At 41.6% G+C, this 18,990-nt stretch overlaps 1 protein-coding gene across 16 annotated transcripts in view; it reads right to left on the bottom strand.

Annotated features, from left to right (window-relative positions):
* Positions 1-18,990, bottom strand: part of mark2b (MAP/microtubule affinity-regulating kinase 2b) — a 46,989-nt gene that overhangs the window by 8,164 nt on the left and 19,835 nt on the right. For 6 of the 16 annotated variants that reach the window (XM_034615584.1, XM_034615586.1, XM_034615587.1 and 3 more), the window contains exons 4-17: positions 17,547-17,595; positions 17,307-17,372; positions 16,822-16,892; positions 16,265-16,321; positions 14,246-14,482; positions 12,928-13,047; positions 11,390-11,519; positions 11,166-11,278; positions 10,654-10,728; positions 10,272-10,329; positions 9,729-9,880; positions 8,949-9,043; positions 5,743-5,889; positions 830-1,096 (exon numbers count right to left, since the gene is read on the bottom strand). In XM_034615584.1, coding sequence (XP_034471475.1) covers positions 830-1,096; positions 5,743-5,889; positions 8,949-9,043; positions 9,729-9,880; positions 10,272-10,329; positions 10,654-10,728; positions 11,166-11,278; positions 11,390-11,519; positions 12,928-13,047; positions 14,246-14,482; positions 16,265-16,321; positions 16,822-16,892; positions 17,307-17,372; positions 17,547-17,595 — 1,637 coding nt within the window. The remainder of the gene's footprint in view (positions 1-829; positions 1,097-5,742; positions 5,890-8,948; positions 9,044-9,728; positions 9,881-10,271; positions 10,330-10,653; positions 10,729-11,165; positions 11,279-11,389; positions 11,520-12,927; positions 13,048-14,245; positions 14,483-16,264; positions 16,322-16,821; positions 16,893-17,306; positions 17,373-17,546; positions 17,596-18,990) is intronic. The other 10 variants (XM_034615588.1, XM_034615591.1, XM_034615597.1 and 7 more) reach the window with 7 other exon arrangements.

Genomic DNA, 18,990 nt, shown 5'->3' with positions numbered 1-18,990 from the left:
GTATATAGCACATACGTACATTACATTCTGCTGCTGTACATTCTCACTAAAGCACCAATTCATCTGCAGCTAAAAACACTCTCCCAGAATGCACTGCTTCCTCCTGTTTGAGTAATGTCTGCAACTACATTTCCCAGCTGTTGGACTGTTGAATGGAGCAGAGTCATGGCTAATGTGAACACCTGGGCATGTCCTACTGTGAAAAACTCCTATCCATCTATCTATCTATCTATCTATATATCCTGCAAAATTATCTAATATCATTAGTCACTGTAAAGACTTGGTTGGTATGAGAGCAGTAACTGCTGCAACCTGCACCAGAGGAGTAAGATGAGAACTGGGCCAGACATGAAACCAAAACCAAAATTACTCCTCACATTGCCGCAGCTCCAGACAAAATTATAGAGATGACACAGCTGTTCCCTTGCTCTCCCTTTCTACTCCCTGCAGTTACAGATCAGCACGACTTAAGTGTTAGGGATGAGACTGGATCAGCCCCCCTGTACAGAAATACTGTGATGACACGGATATACAGAACAACATTCCTGAGAGGAAGTGAAACGACTTGTAAGTTAAACCTAGTCATTTTCTGCTCCGACGTGAAACCTCAATACTCAAACTGTACTTAAGCTACAAAGCAGCTGGATAATAAATAGAACAGTCGCAAACAACTGTTTTCAATTTACAAAAATACAAACTATCTTCTTCTGCCATCATTTCCCCTTTACTTACTTCCTTTCTCTTTGCATATTGTGTAACCACAAAGTATAATCTGAACTATTCACCCATCCCATTCTCCCATGCTTGTGCCTCTGTTTCTGTCACTCACCTGCGTACAAACTTGGATGTGAACTTGCTGAAAATCCCAGTGGCACCATGTGCCCTTCGTGCCTGGCTGTTGCCGTGTGACAGCGACGGGGATGCGGGCCCGCCTGGGTAGGCGGAGCCCTGCTGGTCCCGGGCACCCCGCTGCTGGCCAGCGTGGAACGTGCTGCGGATGCCCACCCCCCTGGAGAAGTTGGTGCGGTCCGACACAGCAGCGCTGCTGATGTTGTGGGCAGACGGGGAGGCACCGGGCGCCCGCTGCGGTGGAGCACTATGTAGGAGAGTGGGGAAAAAGAGAGAGGAAGGAGGAATATGGCAGGAGGGAGGGGGGGATGATGAAGCAAAGTTGATAGAGAGGAGCGTGTGGAAGAGCCGTGAGGTGGATGTGGAGAGGAGGAAAGGTGTGAAAAAAGATTGGAGGGATGACGGTGTGATGGAAAAATAGAGGCAGAGAAGAGGAGGTGCAAATTAATAAGAAATCGGTGTGACCGAAGAGGAGAGAAAGCAAGAAAGAAAGACAGTATGAAAGAGGAGGGGTGGGGAGGATAGAATGAAAAGGGAAGGAACATAGTGAGGTGTAGGAGATGATGCAAGAGGAGAGAAGTAGAAAGAAAGGCATAAAAGAGGGGAAGGGGTGAAGGAGAAGAACACTGTTAGACAGAGAGAAGAAAATTACTTCTTCAGTGCTACTTACCTCTGTGGAAGGTGTGTCAACTGAGTCTGTTCAACATCTGCTCACCATCATGTTTATCAGAAAATCCCTAAAATGTGCTAAATCAATAATTACGTCACATCAGGTCAGTGACACACGCGTAGAGATGCACACTTAAAGGGATAGTTCTCAGAAAAATGAAAATTCACTCATCTACTCAACAAAAACAAAACACTTCTGGAGTCTCAGGCGTAAACAGAGAAGTCAATTGTGACCTCTACTTCAGATGTAATAAAACAGAAAAAACACAACATGCCTCCATGCTGCTCGTGTGGTGTCAACCAAGTGTCCGCAGGCCCCGACATTCAAATTCTACTGAAAACTGTGTCATTTACACCATGTTTAACCTAAATGACACTGAGTAAACACTGTTTACCCTTGAAACGTTCCAAAAGTGTTTCGTGGACTCAAATACTTCACCCGCTCCTCCATCGGCATAGTGGTGAGTAGATAATCAGTGAATTTTCATTTTTCTGTGAACTATCCATTTAATCCTCTTTACCTTTTGCCGAAGGGATCCCTCTCTTTCTCTTACACATATTTTATTCAGCTAAAATTTAGCTTTTGCTTTAAAAAACGACCAGACGGCAATCGCAACACAGGTTTCACAGCGATTCACTGTAGAGGGCTGGAGAGGACTACAGGACATGCATGGCAATACAAAAGTTGCAGGATGTATTTACCCTGAGGGTTTTCAACGTCATCATCGCAGGATGAAGTTTAATAGAGAAACTGTTTATACAAAATTTAAGCAGGCAGAAAAATAACTGAGTTAAGTGTATTCATAGAAATATTTTGTCTGTCTTTTTCTTAAATCTCAAAGGTGGTTTATCAGACAATTAAAAAACAATTATGGCTTTTATTAAGGTGCGTAAGGGAAATTTTAAAAAATGTGTCTCGTATCAAAGATGATACAGATGAGTAAAAAATGCCGTTATTCATCGGGCAAAAACAATGGTCCTGTGCAGACCTCTAACACACACAAGAAAAAAAACAGCATCACTTTAGCTTCTGTGATGAACAGATTAAGCAAAACTTCTTTCAGTGCCGACTATGCTTATGTTTTCCAGATACACAGACAGACACGCATGCACACACACACACACACACACGTCTCTTCTATGAATACAGAGGAAAGAAAGGCTGGATCGTGCTTATTAGTGGGAATCAATGACGTAGTTATGAAGATGTCTGTTGATTAAGAGTAAATACATTACACTAAGAGGAAGTTTTCAACACATGAAAATATTTTCCTTGTGACTTACAGATTTAAGGTGAATAGCAGTGACGGACTAAGTTTCTGAAGCAGGCTTGTTATACCATGTTTTATGAGGTGGATGCTAATGTGTCTTAGAGGAACGACTCATTTTCATGCTCGGCACACTTGATTTGCCTTTAATAGATTGCACCTCTAGTTTATACAAATGTGCCTATACCAGGTGCCTGTGAACAGCAACACCTTAGACTGTATATGAAGACGGACAACTTGATAGGTCCCCAAAGGTGAAGCCCAATAATTTTGATTATAATTTTGGCTGCAGTATAGGTCTCGGTGTCTGAATCCTTTCATATGAAATACAGCCAAACTTCTATGTAGCAACGGATTTCGGTACCCAATCCTCACAATTGCTCAAGCATGTGTATTGGCAGAACCTCGATACCATGGCTCCATCCCTGATCCATCGATAATGCGCAGCCTCTGACTCCAGATGATAGATGCACATAATTGCAGCAGTCTTATCCTGGATATTCCAGTAGGAAGTGGAAACATGCCGTCCATCTTTATATACAATGTATGCACGTCACATGCTTCATGACAGCACTTGAACACTGGCGCTTTAAAATGGAAATTCATAAGAAGTGAATTTAAGAAGTTTTTCAGAAGGGTATCTGGGGACAGCTGGATAAAACAGGAATGAGTGGGACTTGAGGACACAGACTGTGTTCTGAGAAAAGGTGCCCAAATCCTCACTCGGGGGTACAGTCTAAGTGTTGGGGCGGTATCTTCTCTCCAGCGTTCCCAACCAGGTTCTGAACAGCCCAAGCTCACTGCTGAGCCGACGCATGCAACAGAACGAGACTTCAACATACAGCCAGAGGGCCACCTTGACATTTGCTCTGCTGAAATTTTAACCTAACATTTGGGGGTTGTTTTATTTTTTCCACTAGACAACTGTCACAAAAGGTTGTGGGGGTCTCTGTGTGAGCAAGTGGCAGATCAGCTCAGCCTCAGACAGTATTTAACGTAGAGGTAGAGCTGAGGAACATATCCAAAGAACCCCAGTATTGTGACAGATGGCTGGCAGGAGAAGAAAAAAAAAAAATAGGACTGAAAATATCAAAGTAGCCCATCAAACAGATACCGTCAAGCGGGTGAGCAAGCTAACAGAGCAACACACCAACACACCATAACCACACAGACGACCAACAAGATAATCTGTTAGTTAATTTCACTCATCCAACCAGATTTGTCACAGCTTAATTAACGCTTAATAAATAAAGACAGGGTTTTCCCCGGCAAATTCATAGCTGAGGTGGATTCATACATGTAGAGACAACTTAATAAAAAAACAGAGGCTGTGAGAACCTTAAATGTAGCTCTACTTAACACAGGAGTGAAATTTAAATCTACCAGCCAGCGAAAAAACCCCAGTCAACAGACACAACACGTCATATGACCAAATGAAGGACAATTATCCACACAGGGCGTGCAACTGTTTAAATATAGTTTCACACAAACATCAACACAACACAACACATTTTGCCTGATTCTTCCCAGAGCATCTGCACTTAAATAAAGTTACAACAGCAAAACTGTTCATATCGTGCCCCTGACGGCCTGGTGGCTTATATGCTAAGATCACCAAAGATATTTTCTTTAATAATAAAACATGAACAGTAAATTATTCATGCTGATATTTGTGCTCATAATCTTAGGGTCGTGCTTTACATTCAAGAAAATGCTCAAGATGAAAGCATATAGCACTTTTATCCAATAATATTGTCTCAAAGTTTCTAGGAAATGCCACTTTGTTCAATTTATTACTGATTTGTTCCTTTGACTGGGAAGTTACATAAGCAGCACACCCCATTAAAGAGTCAGTCAATAATGAAGATTATATATAGCAAATGAAACCACTCTGGCTGGAGACCTAATGTCTGCTGGTCCACCAACTTCTCTTCCCTGAATTTGTGGTCTGTCTACACTGACAAAAAACCAGCTCATCTAGTTCTCAAGCTCTTATTGTGCAGTCTTGATTGTGCAGGTCCGCTGGGTGAGTGTGAGGTTTGAGCAGGACTGACTGGCCAAAGAACGAGCGACGTCAAACAAGTTGAGCTTGCACAGTTTTCTGAGCTTTGCTGTTGACTTGTCTGTTGCTAAGTAACTCAGTACGGCATGTCTTTGTTCGAGAAATTGACTGAACTGTAACTCACTGCGACTCAGATAAGATAGTGTTGTGTACCGTCTTTGCTGCTGAACTAATGCTAACTTTGCTTCCTGGTTTGGCTTACTGTAGAGAGCGGAAAAAAAATATCTCCGTAAAAAAAAAGGATCTAAATGCAAAAACAAGTGTAACGTTGTCGCAGGTCAGACTTCTGAACTTCTCTTTGGTTTAACACAACAAGCCTTTTTATTGTTAATAAATATAAAATCTATCAAGATATTTCTGGATATTTCTTTATATTCATTATAGCTAGTGATTTTAGGTGACTGAAAGACAATTACATACTGTACAGGCAAATAAATATCTAAGAATAAATCTTACAGAAATGGTTACATAGTTAAAAAGTTATATTCAGTTATTATTTGGGAACATGTGTTTGTGTGAGTTGGTAAGCAGAGCGGTTTGTGTTCCCACCAACTCTTGGGGGGGGGGGAATACACAATTTCGGGGAGACAAATATTGGCGAATGGTTCTCCACTGTGTGCCAGGATCTGTTGCTGTGTGATTAAAATGTAATCAAAGAGTTGGTTTTTAAAACAAAATATATATATAAAAAAAGTTGGTGCCCTCCCTTTAATGAAGCAGCGGTGGATGGAGGCTTTAGAGACAACAAATCACTTTATCCCTTCTTCAGCTCTTCTTGTTCCTCATTGTCCACTATGGGAAGGATGTTGATCTGTGCTGAGTTAAGTGGTTCGTGCTGAACGGGGCTGTGAGTGTGCATGTGTGTGTGAGAAAGAGAGTGAGTAAGAGACTTGCCTGGGCCGTGGTGCATGCAGGTCAGAGGGGCATGGATGATTGGAGGAGGACAAGGACTTGCCGTGGCGGGGACGCGAGGAGGAGGAGGAGGAGGATAGGACGGCAGCGGCTGAGGCAGTGGAGGCGCGGGAGCCCGGAGTGTTTAGGCTGGGGAGGGGGGAGGAGGGGGTAGGAATGGGAGTGCCCCGCCCGACACAAACACACGTATATGCACACACCCCAACACACGTGAGTGACACAGGAGACACACACCATACATACATAAAGTCAAACATACATACCAACATACACACATAGGCAAACACAACATGGGCGGGGTTTGTTTGTGGGTGGGCGGAGAGGTGAGGTGGAGCATGGTTAGAAGCAGCACTTAATGAACACACACTAAGGGTGGGGTGGGGGAACAGAGAGCACAGGAGAGAGAATAGAGGAAGTAGACACTCAAGACAAACAGCAAACACGTAGAACAAGAGGACACGAAACAATGAAGAAAAGTTGGTCTTTTTGTACATTGCTCCATCATGGTTTCACAAAAAGAAACCATCTATGTATGTAATATCTGCCTGACACAAAAGGCAGAGCACAAAAGACCAACTTGACAAGAGACTGAAAACAGACAGACATCATGTGGATAAAGTCAGATCAAAATGCGACATATTGTGCAGCAAAAACAATAAAGGCACCCCTTTAAATATATAAATAAAATTATGGGTTTACATACCTCTGGTACAGGCATACATATAAAAAATACTAGAGTTAATCTTGTTTGGGTGCCAAGTAAAATAAGCCCGAACCAAATCCCTCTTCTGTGTGTAAATAACCTCAGAGAAAATATTTGGTTTTTAAATTTGATCCCTATTTTTAATGTCTGATTTAAAGCACACTACATTGCATTGTTTGTACGGAGCCCCTAAAGGTTCCCATGAAGAATAATTGTTTACTTTTGCGTTCCCTCGCAATAGTTATTGCATATCAATCCACAGTTATGTCATCTGCAGCCCATAATAAATGTTTCTAGTTTAAATCTACATAACTGTCACTAAGTACATGTAGACAAGCAGATGTTGGACAGGACATAAAGCTGTTTTCACTGTCCTTAGATGAGACAATAACTCTGACCTCCAAGCTTGTCGTTTTATAGGTTTAACCTGTCTTGCGACTTCTGCCTGTCAAGTGCCTGACGACTCCTTTTCGAAACTTCCTGTCATTTTCATGGTGCATGCGGTTCTAAAACTAAAATCAAGCCAAAACAACACAGGCTATTTCCTGAACCCTTTATTAATCAGCAAAGTGTTGCTACGGGCTACAAAGCTCTGCACGTTGCTGGCGGCTCGGACTTGACTTTTTTTTTCCACACACAGAAACAAACAGTAAGAGACGGGGGAGAGTGGTACGACAGAGAGATAGCTTGAAGAGAGAGCAGAGGAATGAGAGAGAGAGAGAGGGACATTTATAGAGGTCAACCAAACAGCTGCTAATTACAAAGAAAACAAACACATAGCGGAGAGGAAAACACACACTCTTTCTGACAGGGATTAGCCCGGCTGGTGATGGAAAAATAACCGCATTCACTGGACAACCCAGTGTGTGGCAACCATTTGAGCATGTGTGACATGTATGTTTAAGCCTGTGTGTGTGTCAATGAGTTTGTATGTGTAGAGCCTCAGTATGTGTGTGTAGATCTTTTTGTGTATGTGTAAGCTTATTAAGAGCCAAGTACAAGGAGTGCCACTAAGAGTTAATATTCCATCACAAGTCTTCCTAATCTCCTTAGAAAGAGAGCAGAGAGAGAGAGGAGAGATTAATATAAAGACATAAAAGAAAAAGGAAGGTGGGAAAAAGGGAAAAGAAAGGAGATGCCAAGGAAACGCAAGTGACTTGAGATCCAGAGGGACAAGAGCTCAGACGCAGATAAAAGAACAGATGAGGAAAATTAGAAAAGGAGAGAAAGAAAATGGGCAGGTTTGGGAATGGGGAGGGGGTTTAACAAGAATAGTAGCCCAAACTTCAAAGCATTAATGATGATCAAATAAAGTAACTTAAAAATAATCAAAGCGGATGACAAACACTACGTTAGCAGAGTCCACTATGGCTAACAGACCCACAGTATTAAAAAAAAAGCAATGCTGTCTCAAATGACCACTTCGGTGCCATGAAGTGTTCAAGAAACGTGTCAAATGAATATGGATTCATTTCAATCATTTTTTTGTGATGGACACTATTGTGGGAACGAGGGGTCATTTGAGAATTAAGCAGTAATGACAATGGCCACTTTGTATGAATTATGGTTTGGCTTAATGTTTAATGCTTAAAATAAAAAAAACACAAAAAGCATATGGCTGGTTAATGCATGAGGGATATGCGGGTAGTTTATATATACGCGCTCCTGAGCGAGAAATTTGACGACTCGGATTTAGTTTAAACTAAATAAACGTGTGAAAGTGTGAAGATAGAAAGTTCACAATCAAGCAACTCCAGTGTGGCCTAAAGACAATTTGGTTCAAAGTGAAGTTGTTTATTGTGGTTGAGGAAGAAAGGAGAGTTGGAAGTAAAAGTTTAACAAGGAAGGATAAGATGAGAAAGGATAAAAAAAGAACTGTGCAGGACCAATTCAGTGAGGAAATAAAGAAGAATGGAGCTCAACTTGTTTTATTTTCTTAAAAACCGAGATTCTACTATTTTTTTGAAAAAATAAAACTTTTTTAAAAGAAGAAAATAGAAAGAAAAGTTAGTTTGAAGAATAAGTTAGGGCCACTGTGTGTCATCCTTTGAACGTGAGAATGTGTGTGTGTGTGTGCGTGTCCAGCGAACCCTGCTCTGCTCTGACTGGCAGGCCTCCATCAGACCATCTCGGGTAATCTGTAATCTACTGGAGGTTTGGCCTAAATACCCAAGAGAGCCTGATTTCCTCATCCAGGAGGGTTCACCCCGCCCTGGGCCGCGGGCCTCCCTGAGCCAGCTGGCAGCGCTCTGGAGAGCACCAGCAAAGGTCTGGGATTCAGTCGCGGAGACAGCTGTGGCACTGCTTCATTCACAGACCATAATGAGTGTGTTTGTATTAAATGTGTGCTGGTGATGAAGCAGTGTGCCTCGAAGCAACTAGTTGGGTTGCAAGTGACTAACGACAAAGTGTATGTGAGAATGACAGCATGTGGGTGTGCTTGTCCTTGTCGGTTTGAAAACGTGTCTCTTTTGTGATTGTGTACCTGTCCTTGCCGTTCTGGATGCCCTGGCTCAGCGTGGCTCGCTCTGTCAGAGGAGAGTTCCGACTGCGACTGGTACCGGTGGACAGGATGCTATTCTGTAGGAAGAGAGGGAGAAAATAAGAAGAGGGTTAAAAATAAAGGAATAATTTCAACTCAGGATATAGTTATGGACAGTGAGGGATCAGTGCAGTGGAGGGAGGATGACATCAAAGGTGACCAGTTATTCCTGGAACAGCCTCGAACCAGCAATGACTTTAATTACCTAAACTTTATTAAATCCTCACCAAATGATGCCTTAAGAGTAGCTGCTCAAAATTACCTGCACAATCAAACAATTACAAAACCCATTTACGGATACCTCAGTAATATTAAGTTGTCATCTAAAGCCCATGCACACCTGCCCGGTTGTTTTTCATGGCCCTGACGGATAAAAAGCTTTGATCATGTTGAGGTTGGGTGGAGCAGAAGTCCATATAATATTAAAAACGATAACTGTTGTCCCACCCTTATAGGTGCGACAAAACTAACAAGGGAGTGGGAGAAATGTCAAACAGGTAGATGTCCATATAGTCCGGGGGAAAGATGTGATCAGGAACCTCAAGGAACACACCGTGGCGTCTGTGTAAGTCAATACAGGATGGGAAGCCAGGAAACATCCATTCTAAACCCTTAAATATAAGTTTGATTTTTTAAACACAAAAATCTCAGTGTTGAAAATGTCGTGTATGCAGAGTGAGTGTGTGTGTGTGTGTGTGTGTGTGTATGTGAGATTGGTCTCACGGTGGAGGGCGTGGCGCTCTTCTTGCGGTCAGTGGAGACAAGAGGGCTGGCCGGCACCTTGGTAGTGGAGCTGCCCGACGAACCCTTCCTCCCAGAATCATCAGCTGCAGTCCGGTTGTCTGCTTGACCCCCCCTCTTAGAGTACGAGGAGCCTAGGAAAAAGAAAGGGAAAGAGGGAGTGCATCAGAAAGGCCGTCACTTGAAGCTTTCTGCCAATCATCGGTCAAAATCCTGACAACACTATTATTAAATCAGTCTCACCTTCTTTCGTGGCTTCATTTCATTAAATCTGCTCTGCCAGCCCTCTTAAAAAACACCTTGTCCCCTCTCCACTCCTCCTTTCTTACTTCATTCTCTGTTCCCATATAGAATCAACCCTCCCTGCTCCACCTCCTTTCTGTTCCCTCTCCTTCTTCCCCTCTTTTTATAACATGTCTATAGTTAACTGTGAAGAGTTTTCAAAAACTGAAGTTGCTCCTCATCTCCAAGCACAAACACACACACCGGCTCCCCCCAATCTCAAGAGACACACACAGATCTCACCCTGGTCAGTGGTTCTGCGGTTCTGAGGCTTCTGGTTGGATGACACACTGCGTTGTACCTTAGACAAGAAGGACCCGGGTCACTGTGTCATTCTTTATGTCACAGATGGTTTACACACACGCATATTGGGATTGGGATGTTTACAGCCACTTTTCTCTAATCCATAGAGCTGTTCAACCATTAATGCAAAAACTTCAAGCATGCATGGAGGCAGTGGTTTCTGATGCTCACTGATACTGTGTGTCGGTCTACAATCACAAACCTAAAAAGAGGATAACATCAAAGTAGATTCACTGGTTGCTTATGTTGTGATCACGTGTCACTGCCTGGAGTCGGGAGACCTCGTTACGTGTTAGCAGATAACTATGTGTTCTCATTGTACCTTGTGAGGCGGGGAGGGGGCATTAATGTTGCTTACATCACTTCCTGGTCGAGGCTTGATTCCAACCTCATCCAGCTGAGGAAGAGAAAACAAGACAAATGTGTGTCAGGAGCAGATGAATGCAGAGATGCTCTGGTGTGGATACAACAAATACCAAGGACTAAAAATAGTGCCTCAGACCTGATGTGATGTTTGCATGCTTCTGCCTTTAGAGCTAGATGAGACGTATGTGTTTTCAAGACATGTGACTGATGAAATACATTGTGATTCACTGAAATGCTTGTGGAAAAGGCAAAATGCATCATGGGAAATATTATTTGTTTGTTAGCGCTCTTAGCCTGCGAGAAGTTTTGAAAGTAGCGTTTCAGACAAGTAGAGGAGATCTCGGCCAGTTTTTATAAACGTTGGCAATTCTGTCAGCTCTCAGGTCTTAGAGTGTGTTTTTATTCAGTGCCCAAGGTCTCAATGGGTTGAAAGAACAACATAGAGTGAGCGTAAGAGAATCAGTATACCTCAGAGTTCCTATAATCCAGTAGCAGGTATGTAGCCATTACATCATTATACTTCTGGTTCACCAGCGAGTCCTGGATCTCCTCCTGAGAGAATCCCATTTGCAGCATGATTTCTACACGCACACAGAAAAAGCAGATCATAATTACTCCACTGTTCTCCGAAGGACACATGACCGTTGCGTGTGAGTGAAAAAATGAACATATGTATAAAGGAATGCATTTACCTTTTTTCTGTGTGTCTCTGTGCCTACCTGTCCTCCTGGGGTCCTTATAATCTGGCTGGGGCTCAATGTAGGGTTTGAGTTCTTCCTCCTCGTGGCCCACATTCATCCATCGGTCCCTCATTATCTGCTGCTGGGAGCAAGTCAAACAGACAGATAGAGGGAGACATAAGATGTCAAAGAGGATGAAGGGGAAAAAGCAGAGGAGGGAGGAAAGGTTAAGGGAAGAGTGGATGGCAAACAAGGAGGGTACACCATTACCATTGTATTCAGTAGGGTTTTTCTCACGGGCTCAGCTAGGTATTTATTGTCAATATAGAAATAAATGTTCCTTTGTAACATTCAGATGTACAATAAATTTCACAGGGTTTTCCCTGGATTTATTTAGGCTTAGGTTTCGCTCACAATGGACAGAATTCTAGGCTGTATGGCAGATATTTCTATGTTTTTTTCCCCCTTTAGTAAAGATGTTGGAAGACACCAGGAAGTTGTTTTGACTATTTCCTCTTTGGCAGCAGAACATGTTACACCAGCCTTAAGAAACTCCTGCAGGTTAAACTGGACTAACCAAACACTCTGAAAGCCTCACAATAGACAGACTTGAAAACACTCACTAACCCAGCAACATTAAGGCTACAAACAACCCATAATGCAACACTCCGTCGTAGTAATCTCTCCATTCAAAAAATAATATCTGCTTTGAGGAATAAACACATAATTGTAACAGCCACTCTTAAACAATTGATTTTCCAGTTCAGGGTTCTGCATCCTGAGTTGAGCTTCACTGAGCTTTGAATAAAGAGATGAACTCCTACAGATGACCCGTCTTGTTTTCAGGGACACCCTTGGACACAAAAAAATGGATGATGATCACGTACATAATTCAAACAGATTGTGTCAGGTAAAAATTGTGGCCAAAGGCAACAGGACATATCAGGACATAATGTTTCACAGATTGCTTAATGAGATTTACACAGATGTAAATTCAATCACCCTCAGTCAGTGAGCTGCTTGATCTAAAACACTCAAACTCTAAAGCAGGTGTAAATGAAACAGACACATGACTGATTTCTGGCACTAAAACTTGAGTTTACTTTACAGTGCTGCTTCTACATTTAACAGGTCAAGCAAAAACTAAAGAATGATAAAACCTTCCGTCTAAAGCAGTTTCCAGTCATCCACCTTTAGTGCAACCAAATTCAGCAAGTCATAAATTTATTAACTCACAAGTATTTACTATGGTTTTAAAAAGAACTTTACACTTCAGTAACAAAGTCACATATAGCTGGTAAGGCCAGGTATAGAGTATAGCACTACATTCAAAGACTGATAATTTAGGTACGTTTTTTTCAGTGTCCATGTTTTATCAATACAAATATAAGGAAAGTCTTGTTCAACGTGAGAATTAAATAAAAGGGTAATAACATGGCAGAAATTGATTTTTTAAATTACCCAGCTTCACTTATATCCACATGCTTTCAACAATGCAATCCAACAGTGTCTTGTGCTTTGTGAATGCGTGTGTCGATTGATGCATGTACCTCGAGGCTGCCTCGTTTCGAGGGGTTGAGGATGAGGAACTTCTTAAGTAAGTTTTCGCAGTCAGTCGACATGTAGAAGGGAATCCTGTATTTGCCCCGCAGGACACGCTCTCTCAATTCCTGGAGATGGAAAAGGGCACAACTTTAGGTTTTGGAGGAGGAAAGACTGAGGATTTGATTGGTTATCCTGATTGTGTTGTGCGTTTGTGCAAACATTGTACATTTTTGGATGTGTTTTAAATCAACATCTCATCTGTATGCAGCTCCTTACATCTCTCTCAATATAGTTCCCTCTGTTTTGGCTTGAATTAGCTAAATTGCAACATTAGCTGCGGTTACGCCCACAAATGATTAATAGTTTTGTTGAACAGGCACCCCATTCACTTAACCAAAAGCTGGTCAGCATCGAAAAATAAGCTACGATTCAAACAATGTGTGACATTAGGGGAAAAAATGACATTCATTCATTTTCTGGTAATGAATTAATTTTGATTTAGTTGATTTTAGATATTTTTCAGCTTCCATACAATCACCCGGGACAAATAGTTAACATTGCCTAAAGTGTTGGTAATTTACTTCAGTGGATATTATGGGTCTCATAAATTATCACTTATTCAGACACTGGAGGATAAGTGCTTGTTTAAACACTATAATGCACAAAAGAGGCTTTCAAGGAGCTTAGACTGCCAGGGACTGAATATTCAGAAAAACAAATACTGAAATTAAAATATCAAAATAATTAAATGAAGTGCTTAAACACTGACGTAATCACTTCACACTTTTTGTGAGTGCATCACACATAAAGAAAAGGAATATATTTTATTATAGCATCAACCACAAGGGATTAAAAACAGAAGACAGTGAAGTCGTTTGTTAAATAATTAGTAAACCTAGAAATGTAGGTGTCAAACAAAAGTGTGCACAGCAAGAGGTAGTGCAAAGGCATATTTAATGAACATCGATGTGTTCTGCAGGCATGTTAATATCAATAGCATCACATTCAATGTCATATCGCCCACCCAAAATGTGTCTGCACTTCAAGAATGAGTCATGTGGGTACTGACTGAATGCACAGTGTGATAGGTGGTGAGAATAAGTACAGTTCTCAGAGAGTATTGAATCTTCTTTTCGGTCTAAAAAAACCACCAAAATCCATTTAAAAAGTACAAGTTCACTCATTCTTGAGTTCAGTTTCTGCTTTCTGTAGAGGAACAGAAACCAGCATGACAAATACTGCAACCACCCACAGAATACAGACATCCACTTATGTAACATTAACACACACACACACACAAACACTCGCTCTCCTTTCCCTGACCTTGAGGTTCTGTCCATCAAAGGGCAGCGATCCGCTGACCAGTGTGTAGAGGATGACCCCCAGGCTCCAGACGTCCACCTCTGGCCCGTCATACTTCTTGCCCTGGAAGAGCTCCGGGGCAGCGTAGGGCGGGGAGCCGCAGAATGTGTCCAACTTGTTCCCCAGAGTAAACTCATTACTGAAGCCAAAGTCCGCTATCTTGATGTTCATGTCTGCGTCCAGCAGCAGGTTCTCCGCCTGCAGACAGACAGACGAGAGTGTGAGAGAATGAAAAAAGAGATGAAAATAAAGACATAATTATGATGTAGAGTGCAGGAGGATGTGGTGGGAGAAAAAGATACAGGAGAAAATGAAAGATAATCAATGTGCTGGGATTTATTTTTTCCTAAATGGTACATGCGCCAAGAAACAAAACAAATACTTGAGATTTGCTTTGTGTATTGCATTACTGTGATATTTTTACACTTGTCAGAGGAGCATTAACTTTGTAGCAGAAGAGTTTGACAAATAGACATGCAGAGCAGTAATTACACACTGCAACTCATTACAGACACTATATTTGAAATACACCTTTCTCTGGGGAAAAAACTGGGTCTTTGGTGAGAGAAGGGGTTTTAAGAGTAATGGCTTGGGGCCTGCAAGTAGCACACAATGGGCAAAGTGAGCTAGCACAGTTTATTTCTGTGTGTGTGTGTATTCCTGAGCCTAAAGTGAGCCAGTGAGCAAGGAGGCGGGGGTTGCCTAGCAACAGGTGCACTCTCCTTTTCACTTGCTCTGAATACTCTGCAGCTTCTGTGTGTGTTTAATACATCACTGACATCATCTGTAAGCGCTGACCTAATAAATAAACAAAAACTGGCTTGTCATTTATTTGTTGGCAGATTTTATTTATAGCTCATTAACATTTTTAAGTTGGGGGGCATTTTAGGCCTTTATTTGACAGGACAGAGTTAGACGTGAAAGGGGGGACAGAAGAGACTGGGGGTGACACGCAGCAAATGGCCGCAAGCTGGAATTGAACCCAGAATGCTGCAGAGACATGAAGCCTCGATATGGGGGGGCAGCTCTACCAGGTGAGTTATACGCCGCCCCAGCTCATTAATATTTTCAATTGGTCGAACAATTAAATTTAACTGTGATGATGTGTTTTTCAGAAGAAAAAAGAGCCACTACTCTTGTAGGCACAGTGTTTTAAAACTTAAGTAGAACATGATTTATCTGGACTGTTTTCTTTTACATCTCTGGACCCAGAGAGAATAATTTTGCACATCAAAATTGCTCTCGCAGTGTCAGGCCCAGTAGAGTTAAGCCTGTCCTGGATTTCACATCGTAACCCCTCAGATCAAGAGTGATTAGGATAATGTGCAGGATGGTACGCATTATAATAATGAGAACTGTCTGTCCTCCAGAAACCTCTTTTTTCCCATGCTGCCCTTTTTTCTTTTTGGTAAAGGACAACCATTATTAACCATCATCGCCTGCTTAATGTGCAGAAAATGTTTCTTGATCCAAAACAAAAGTCTATTAAAAAGTTAAAAATAACCATGAGTGGGACTTTGGGATGAAAGGTTCCCGCTTGATCATTGTTACAGTTATCATGATAATGTATTGTCCTCTTATTCTGCCTGCTGACACAATAAGAGGATTTATAACTGCATAATACTAAGAACCAAAATGACCCGGAAATAATAATAGATAAGTGAGTGTGTGTTGCTTTTCTTTATTGGCAACCATACTGTGAATCAAAGACTGGGAGTAAAATAGAGACACAAGGAGAAAACAGGAGACGACCAAAGACGTACAGCTGTCAACTGTGTCTGTGTGTGTGTGTGTGTGTGTGTGTGTGTGTGTGTGTGTGTGTGTGTGAGTGTGTGTGTGTGAGGAGATGAATGGGTATGTCATTGTACTTGAAAGAGAATGACATCTTTGTGAGTAGAGGCTCAGAGAGAGAGGCTGCTTGCGCTTCAACGCTCAATGTAATTCATGAATGTGTGTTTGTGCGTGTGTGTTTTCTCTCACCTTGAGGTCTCTGTGTACTATACACTTCTGATGGCAATACTGCACTGCTGACACAATCTGCAGAGTGAGAAGTGAGTGAGAGAGAGAGAAAGAGGGAGTCATAGGGTGAGAGAAAGGATGACAAAATGGCAAGGTTGAATCAGTGAGAGCTCCTCATTAGGATTTCATCAGGACACAATCATATGGATTTAGTAGGAATGAAAAATTAAAGCAGTCCCTCGTGTTAATGGTAAGAAAAAAAATTCTATCATTGAAAGCATAAGAAGTCTTTTTGTGCTTAATTTAAACAATTAAGAGTAATTACACAGAGTTTCTTAAAAATAAAATACATAGTTTTAACCATAAATGATATGTAGTAAGTCGTGTGTAAGGCTGTCCCCTAAAAATGATTCCTTCTGCTCCCATCCCACCTGCCACTATTCCACAAATACAGAAAGACTCCACACTGACGATGCACTTTAAATCTCAATCAAACCTTATCCTAAATTAAACATATTAGCATAATTTATCTATGATATTACACACACAAGTAGAGAAAATTTCCCCCCAGCACACACCTGTCTGAATTTGGCACGGGCTTCTTTCTCCTTCATCCTGCCGTGGGCCACCAAGTAATCAAAGACCTCTCCTGGGAGACGAGAGAATGATGAGGAGAGAAGTTTTAGTGTTGGAAACGGACACTAGCCTCCTTAATAGTATTGGTTCAATGATCTGAGGAGTACTGTGCTTTAAAAACAAGGAGCAAAAATGGTCATAATTTTAAGTAATTTCTAAGTTACGGCCTGAAATGTAAGACAGAAAAACTGATTTTCAATTTCATCTGAGAACATAAGCGTAAAAAAAAAAGAGCACACAAGAGCAGGCTAAATACAAAAGAGGATATTGCGATTTCTGATAACAACCCTTTGGACAAATAACTTCTGAAAGACTCTAGAGGCTGTACATTAAAGACAGGTAGCATTTTTTGTTTGATGGGAACCATATGATAGCATCCAGAGAGCCGAGCCTCAGGGGGAATGATTTCACAGTGGCACGCACTTACCTCCACTAGCATACTCCATTACCAGGTACAGTGTCTTCTCTGTCTCGATGACCTCAAAGAGCTTGACTGGAGGTGGAGAAAGAAAGAAGGAATGAGAATTGAATGGAAAGGGATGAGTGAATTGGAGGGAGGTGGGAGAAGAAAGAGGAATGATAATAGCAAAAGGATTATGAATGCATAACAGTCTGGTTCTTAGTGAGTGATGACAGAGTGAACAGCTCACGTGTCTGTGTGACTCACCTATGTTGGGGTGATTCAACATCTTCATGATCCTCACCTCCCGGAAGAGCTGTTAGAAAGCAAGCCACACAAAGTGTTGTGTCAAACACACTTTCAGATGTCAGGTGGTGGTGTTGTGAGTTACATTTATACTCGACATGTTCCTGTGCAAATGGTGTCAAAGATATTTAGTGTCAGTGTATGTGCACAAATGGACATGGAGGGAAAAGGAAAAAAGATTCTGAGATTGAAAAATAGCTGTTTTAGTTTAAGATTGAAGTGTCATTGCAAAGACTCCATTCAATATTTGTAGTGTCAAATGACACTGAAAACACAAACATTCATCTCCTGTTTATGAACATGTGAGTCAGATTACTCGAAGGAAGGCAAAAACAAACAAGGCTCGTGGTGACGCAACAGCAGCGATTCCGGCAATACCGGTTTAAAACCAGGGTCTGCCAAAAAAATATTTAAGGATCCCAGAGTTTAACACCCAAGTGAAAAGTTTGATTTTTTTCAGCTACTTGTAAACTCTTAACAATATGAGAGACAGGCAGTAGCACTCAAAAGTACTAATTCAACCGAAGTCTACCTTAACGCCGTCCGGTCTGTTCCTACGGTAAAGACCGTAGGAATTTATTTACTCTGAGTCAGCAGATAAAGTCACACTGTGCTTCCTGGATGTATTGGGGGCAAATAACCTGGAAGTCACACTGTAGACAGACAGACTGTTGGAAACTTGCTAGGCTGGAGCTGTTAGTGTTGCTAAACAATCAAAACAGCAACACAGAGACTGCAATATTTAACTATGTAAATCAGAGCCCTAAAGCTGAATTTATGCTTATCCTAATGTCAGCTATAGTACCTGTGTGTAAAGCTCCTTTGATGCACAACCGTTACTAAATCTGGCTTTAAAAACTGGTGACTGGTTTTCTTACTGCCCTTAAAAAAACCATAACAAATACATAACAAACATGAAATAAGTCCTTTTGACTGGTAAAGATTGGCTGAACAAATTCTGATCTCTAACATGAGGCTCCTCAGGGTTTTGATGAATAAAAAGCCAACATCTTCCACATATGATATAGGCCTGTTAGTTTGACAACATTGCCTGTTTGCAATGTCTTTGAGGGGACTCTGTTGTAAATGAAGGTAATAACCGCCACCAAGGTTATGTTTTCGTCTGAGTTTGTTTATTGGTCTGTCTGATGGATAACTGAATTACACAAAATTTGGTGGAAACTATGGGTCAGAAGAGAACCCATTAAAGCATTGTGAGATAGATTTTTTTTTTCTCTTAGATTTCTCAGGGAATATAGGCAGCTCAGTGTAGCTACGCGCCCTTGAATATTTGTGTTTGGGTCATGATGTTTACCTTGTAGATAGTCTGCGTTTTACATCCCAGCCACCAGGCTCGCTCAATGTGTCACCCCACCACCACTTTAGATCAACACTAATCTCATTC

The sequence above is a fragment of the Hippoglossus hippoglossus genome, chromosome 18 (genome assembly GCF_009819705.1).
Source record: "Hippoglossus hippoglossus isolate fHipHip1 chromosome 18, fHipHip1.pri, whole genome shotgun sequence".
Lineage (NCBI taxonomy): Eukaryota > Metazoa > Chordata > Actinopteri > Pleuronectiformes > Pleuronectidae > Hippoglossus > Hippoglossus hippoglossus.
Note: the sequence above shows the minus strand (reverse complement) of the source record. Positions and strands in the feature narration are given on the sequence as shown.